The 7,180-nt window shown below is 27.9% G+C and overlaps 1 protein-coding gene across 1 annotated transcript; it reads left to right on the plus strand.

The window, feature by feature from the left end:
• The first annotated feature begins 1,524 nt into the window (after positions 1-1,524).
• On the plus strand, positions 1,525-3,865 carry LOC110607859 (3-oxoacyl-[acyl-carrier-protein] reductase FabG). The gene is made up of 3 exons (XM_021747025.2): positions 1,525-1,940; positions 2,155-2,384; positions 3,405-3,865. The coding sequence occupies exons 1-3, from the start codon at positions 1,586-1,588 to the stop codon at positions 3,681-3,683; spliced, it is 864 nt and encodes a 287-aa protein (XP_021602717.1). The 5' UTR covers positions 1,525-1,585; the 3' UTR covers positions 3,684-3,865.
• The last annotated feature ends 3,315 nt before the right edge of the window (positions 3,866-7,180 follow it).

Raw genomic sequence — 7,180 nt, forward strand, 5'->3', positions numbered from 1 at the left:
CCTTGTGGAGACTCGCCCTAGAACTAAAAGAGCGAGTTTGTCCGAGCTGAGGCCAACTTGTTTTCAAACCGACTTGAACCTCTGGTTCTTCTTTTTTATGGGTAGAACTGCGCATAAATTTATCAGATCCTTACCACGTGACTCTATCTTATGATGACAGCTCGCAACATACTTTAGGCGAGTTTCATGTAGCATCAATAATATTAATATGCTACATTAGAAAATTAATGTTAAAAAATTTATTATTTAATTTTTATATTATGAAAAAATTTATTAGTTGTTCTCCTAATTTTAAAAAATACATTAAAAAATTTAAATTTTAAAAAATTATTAATTAATCACTATATTAATTTTAATAATTAGCATGGAAATACCACTACTACTTTATATCAGGACAGGAACTTGTTTTATTCTTCCAACGCTGCTTGTGATCCTAAAGCCATTCCTCTTCAAATTCGTTCGTCATCTTCAAGTTTAGACAATTTCAGTTACCTTTATCAAGTTGATGGAGTTTTGTTTCAAGTTCAAGATTTTATTGGCTACGGTTTTGTTGTGGAAAACTCTGAAAGTATATTTCAACGTGATGTTTCTAGTTTTTCAGAAGGTAATGGTACTCCAGTAATTGTTGAAACTTTAGCTCTCCGTCACTGTTTGCTCTTTGCGACGGAATTTTTGCCTTTTAATGGCTGCATATGGACTGTTTGCAAGTGGTTCAAACTCTTCAGTCTCCATATTTAGACATTTCTGAATTGAGTTTGATTTTGAATGATTGTAAATTTTTATTAGACTCTAAAACTGATATTTCTGTTAGATGGGTTCATCGTCATGCCACTCTAACTACTCATATTTTGGCTAGAGAATTTATTAGGTATGATCGTCTCTCTGTTTGAGATGATATCCCTATTTGTTTGATGAAATTTTATTAATACAAGCAGTAGTTTTATTTTTAAAAAAATATTATAAAAAATATAAAATATTTTAAATATGATAAATTAATTTATAGATTTTTTATAAAATTAGAAATCAATTAATAAATTTTAAAATTATAGAAATTAAATTGGGAAGCATTTAAAACTTATAATGTATTTTTTTTAAAAAAATAAATAATAAATTTTTTAAAATATAAGAATTAAATAATTTATTTTAAATTTTAATCAATTATTTTACTTTTTCGTCCATAATTTTTATTTTTTTATTATTTTAAAATTGTTATTTATTATAATAATATATAAATTAATTATTATAGTTTTATTTAATTTATAATATAATTTTTTATTAAATATTAGTTTTTAAATAGATATTTAAATTTTTTTTAATATTTAATAAAAATTAATATTTTTAAAATGAATAAATAAAAAATATTGTCTTTTTAATATGTTATAAAAAAAAGTGTACAAAATTTATGAGAGGAAGATGACTTAAATTATTTAAGTTTGGTTGACGTGGGACGCGGAAGTGCCTAGTCCACAGTAAGTTCACGTGTAAAGTGTCAGTTAAATGAAAGCCTCGTTTTCCTTCCCTTCCCTCTATTTTAAGTACTGTCACCGTTCAACCTCACCTCTGCTTGTTTTCCTTTGACTAGCAAATGGCGGACCAGCTTTCCGCCCAGCTCGAGCCATGGTACAACCTACAGAACAAGGTGGTCCTAGTCACGGGCGCCTCCTCTGGTTTAGGCCGAGACTTCTGTCTGAATCTTGCCAAAGCCGGCTGCAGGATTGTTGCTGCCGCTCGCCGCGTAGATCGTCTCAAATCTCTCTGTCAAGAAATTAATCAGCTTCCTTCTCTTTCTTCGCCGAATGATAGGCCCAATTCTGCTCGCCGAGCTATTGCTGTGGAGCTTGACGTTTGCGCCGATGGGGCTACTATTGATAGGTGCGTGCAGATGGCTTGGGAAGCCTTTGGTGGCATCGATGCTTTGGTAAATAATGCGGGAGTTAGAGGTATTCTCGATCGCTGTGTGTTTTTTTGTTCAAATTTTTCTGAATTAACTATCCTGTTTGGATTTCGAGAAAACTGTACTCAGAAATTTGACACTGAATACCAATTTTTTGTTTTAGAAAATCACGAAGGATGTCAAGTTGATCCTCAACTTTCCAGTTTGGCCCTTCTGTTTCCAAAATATGCATAATAAAAAAAAGGGTGTCGTTTTCTCAGGTAGCGTGAAGACTCCGCTGGATTTGTCTGAGCAGGAGTGGGATCACGCAGTCAGGACAAATTTGACTGGATCCTGGTTGGTGTCCAAATCTGTATGCATACGTATGCGCGACTCAAAAAGAGGAGGATCAATCATTAATATTTCTTCCATTGCTGGTCTTCACCGTGGTCAGTTACCTGGAGCTGTTGCATATGCTTCTTCAAAGGCGGGCTTAAACGCCATGACCAAGGTATTTGCTTTAACCTTGCGGTCTTCCAATTTCTTGAATTTTTAATAATTCTCCCTTTTTATCACCTGGTTGTGAATGTTTTACTCAATCAATCACAAGTGCAGTGGTCAAATGTTAAGCTAAGCCTTGTGTGATGGTACAATCTTTCTACTTGCTTCCATTTTGCCTGACCTGAAATTAATTTTGCTAAGCCTCGATTGTTGAAACATAAAACGAGGTGAGAATTTTAGAGGTATATGTTATGGGAGAATGCTCAAAAAGAAACCTGGAGAGGATGCTAATCCATTCCTGTAATATGGTAGTTCACATCCCACCTTTAGTAGCATGTGGATCAGACCAATCCACAGTTGATACAGCAATTACCCTTCTCTCTAGGCCCTATACACATGTTTCAACTGAACTTGTAATCTAAATAGATGTTTGATATGATCCTTTAATATGTTGGCATATCTTGCCAACATTTTCTTGAAATGCTAATGTGTATTCTTTTCTCCGAAATTAATAGTGTCACCATGTTAGAACTTTCTAGATATTCTGAGGTTTTTCAAATTAATTTTAGGAACTAAAGGAATCAAGCTTTCAATATGGATATGTAGGGGAAGAGAGTAATAATAATGGGGGCATTCTTCCTGTATCTTGTCCACCACGTATTCAACACACAAATATGTGGGACCCCTGGTGTTTGATAGGCGGTTCCACCACATATCTTGTGTTTTGGGTTCATGGGATCGAATATAAGCAAGAAATGCTGAACGCTCGCCCTGCCACTTTGCTTTAGCTGATAAAAAATTATGTGTACTGGTTGTATGGCTGCTTGGGAGAAGGGGTTCACTCTGAACATTTTTCTTTCCTTCATCCTGTTTTCTTAACTGCTTTGGTTCTCTGACAGCCAAATCATGGTACTATCTTGCCATTTATTCTGTGATGTGAATTTGAGACTTTAGTTGTTATTACTCGTTACATCCTAATCGTCTGACCTTTTTGTGGAGAACTGAAAATGGAAAATGATGGTAATATCAGGTCATGGCTCTGGAATTGGGCGTGCACAAAATCAGAGTGAACTCAATATCACCTGGACTCTTCAAATCTGAGATCACAGAGGGTCTTATGCAAAAGGAATGGCTAAATAATGTTGCTTTGAGAACTGTTCCTTTACAAGAATTCGGCACCTCAGATCCGGCCTTAACGTCACTGGTTCGATACTTAATCCATGATTCCTCAGAGTATGTGACTGGAAATATATTCATTGTTGATGCAGGGGCCACCCTGCCAGGTGTTCCTATATTCTCGTCCCTTTGAGTTTTCTTTACATGACCTTTATATTTTCTTCTGTTTGTGTGTCAATTTAGTTTTCATTGAACTGTAAGGTAGGATTTGATTAAAAAAAAAAAAAAAAAAAACCTGAAAGGTAGAATGATATACTGTGCTGTAAAAGAATTTCAAATTGGAACATGGCAGTCCTGATCAAGCTTTCTTGGCAAGGTTGTGATTGAGTCCCAGTTTCTTATATTTCCATTTTACCATATTTGCACTTTATATCCTTCTAATGATAGGATTAAAAAGTCGACCACACCTACAAATTATGGGAATATTTCTGCTTTAAAGATTGGTCTATGAAGCTTTAACTAGTTGTTTTACCCATGCGCCGATTATTTGTTATTTATTTTAATAATATAGTTTAATATGATTTTTATATTTTATAATTTAACATTATGCAATAAAATTATATTAATGATGAAAAGTTTTATCAATATTTCAATAATTAAAGTGAAAAGCAGACAGCATATTATATAAATGATTTTTTTTTTGTGATATATGAGTAATATACGATTATTTTGATAATGTTTTTTAAATGATTGTCTTGTAATGAAATAAAATATAATTTAATATGTACATTTTAAAATTATGTTATAAAATTTTGTTAATAAAGAATTAATTATATTGAAAACATAATGTGAAAAGACGACATCGTACTATATAATTGACGATAAATGAGAAATATCTTTATATTTTTAATATAACTATTTAGATAATATTCATTTTAATAATTAGCTATAACATAGTGTGTCAAAAAAATTTCAAATTTAAGTGTTAGGTATTTATCTTAAAATTATATATATATATAATTCTAAAATTGTATAATTTTAAAAAATATATTAATTTACATAAATAGTAAAAATCTTAAAATAAATATTATATTTTAATGGTTTTAAATTAAAATAAGTTAATATTTTATATCTTTAAGATTTATGTTTAAATAATAATAGTTGATAAATTTAAGAAGGATTTTAATTTTGTATTTGGATTTTAAATTTAAAAAATTGATTGAAAATTTTATTATCTTAACTTTGACGTTTCAAAATTTGTAAAAAGTATTTAAAAATACTTTTATTCATTTAGCATAAATGATTAATTTAAATATTGTTATAAAATTATTCAAATAAATTATTTTAAAATGATGTATAATTTTATTTTTATAGAATTTTTTAATTAAAAAATAAAATTTTTATTAGATAATCACACGTAAATAAATAAATTAAATTAATTTTTTATGAAATTTTGATGGAGCGTTAGTGGGTTAGGTGGCTTATCTCCTGCTTTAAATATCCTTTACTAATGACACATGTCAGTACTTTAAAAATGTAAAGTAATTAGGTAGTTCAAAATTGCAAGCTATATATGTATACACTATAAACGAAATGTATACATTTTTTTAATTTTAATTTATAAATTAATTATAAATTAAACTTTTATTTCAATTTTTTAACTTGAAATAATTAAATTTATTATTACTAAATTAATTTTCATTTCATTTTTCTTAATTAATTTAGACTTAATAGTTTTTAATTAATTTGTAAATTAATATCAGTTATCACAATTATATTTTAAAAATATAAGTGAAATTACTCTATTTATAAAAATAAAATTTTATTAATTCAATTAATTAAATATTAATATCAATTATCATAATTGGTTTCTTTAAAATATATTAAAAATTTATACGATAAAATTACAAAGCTTAATTATTTTAAATTTTGAATTATCAGTTAATCAATTGATTTAAATTTAATAATAAAAATTCTTAGATTTATTAATTTTTGTACTTTTTTATACAAATTCTCATCAAATTTTCTTTTACCAAAATTACAGAAAAAATGTCAATTTTAAGATATTATCTCTTTCTAAACTATTTTAAAAATATTATTTATTTGAAACACTTATTAGAAAAGTTTTTATGACAAATACAATTATTTATTTTAAATGTTAAGAATATTAAATGTGATAATTGAATTACAATATTATAACAAAATACAATAATTTTACAATGCATATTAATTTTAATAATAATTAAATTATTAAAATATAAAATATTAATATAATAAAGTTGAAAACTAAATATTCATTAATAAATAATAAATTATAACGATACACAATTGATTATAATTGTAAATTAATATTATGATTAAATAATTATTTTGTATTAATTAATTGTTTAGAGTACAATATTTATTCATATTAAATATTTAAGCATGCATGTTTCTAAATTTGGTTCAAAGCAATAAAGTAGCTAAAGGTCATTTAGGTTGCTAGCATGCACAAAGTCATCTGCTGATTACTAATTAGTTATTTTCATAAAATTTGGTGAAGACAACTTCTTGGTATACATCTCATATTTCTGACATATGGCCTAACCCTAATAGACTAGACTATACATGCTACATTTAGGTGATTTAGAGCAAAAATCAAATCATGTAAACAAAGTTTTTGAGGTCCAATGAACCCTCATATGATTTTCACATGGGCTAAGACTATCATGGAAGTAGGATGACATTAAATATGGATGCTGATGACTTTGATGGTTCACTCCTATGATTTCCACATGGCTAGAGAATCGACTACGACTATTAACACATGTTAAATCCGTCAATTAAAATTTATTTTTTTTTCTTGATTTAAAAAAATTATAAATAGAACAAATGAGTGTTAATTTCACGGAGACATTAAAGTTATTGAAAAACAAATTACTGTTTGGAGAAATTAATTAAAAAAAAATTAAAAAAAAAAACTAATACAATTAAAATAGTAAAATAAATAATCGAATTAAAATTCAGCTAAAGGTAATCAAAATTTAGAGATTGGCGATAATTTATTTTATTATCTATCGTTTGGTTATAGTGTTCAAAAATGCGAATCCCACCAATTCTTCCTTATAATTAGAATAATCTGCTACACGTTTAAATTAATTTATAATTAATAATCTCAACACACGTATAGATTTTATTAGTTAACTGCTCTAAGAGAGAAGAATTCGAACTTGATCAATAATAACACGCGAATTATTTAAACCAAATCAATTAATTCCTTAATATAAACGAATATGCTAATTGCTATTTATTATCAATCCAATTAAATAATTACGAATTTAATTGGATTAATTAATAATATGTTGTCATTTCACGAGATTCAATAGGTCTCTTAAATTCTTGAGATGGAGGTGATGTTCTTTGAAAATAAAACTTAATTGAAAACAAAAATAAGATGAAGAGAAATTAAGAACATAATCTCACAACTTTGAATAAACCTCAATTTTGATTAACCTTTAACTAAAAATAAGAGTTTAGCCTTTAAGGGGCATAATAAAATTGCAAAGAAATAAAGAAAAGAGAAGAAGAAGAAGGTGGCTAGAAGTGGCCGAATATGAGAGAGGAGGAGAAGAGAAAAATATCAGATGCTTAGGTTAATTTTAAGACAGCCTTTATACAGGCTTTTCCAACACAAAGAAAAATATTCACAAT

Source organism: Manihot esculenta, chromosome 8 (genome assembly GCF_001659605.2).
Source record: "Manihot esculenta cultivar AM560-2 chromosome 8, M.esculenta_v8, whole genome shotgun sequence".
Lineage (NCBI taxonomy): Eukaryota > Viridiplantae > Streptophyta > Magnoliopsida > Malpighiales > Euphorbiaceae > Manihot > Manihot esculenta.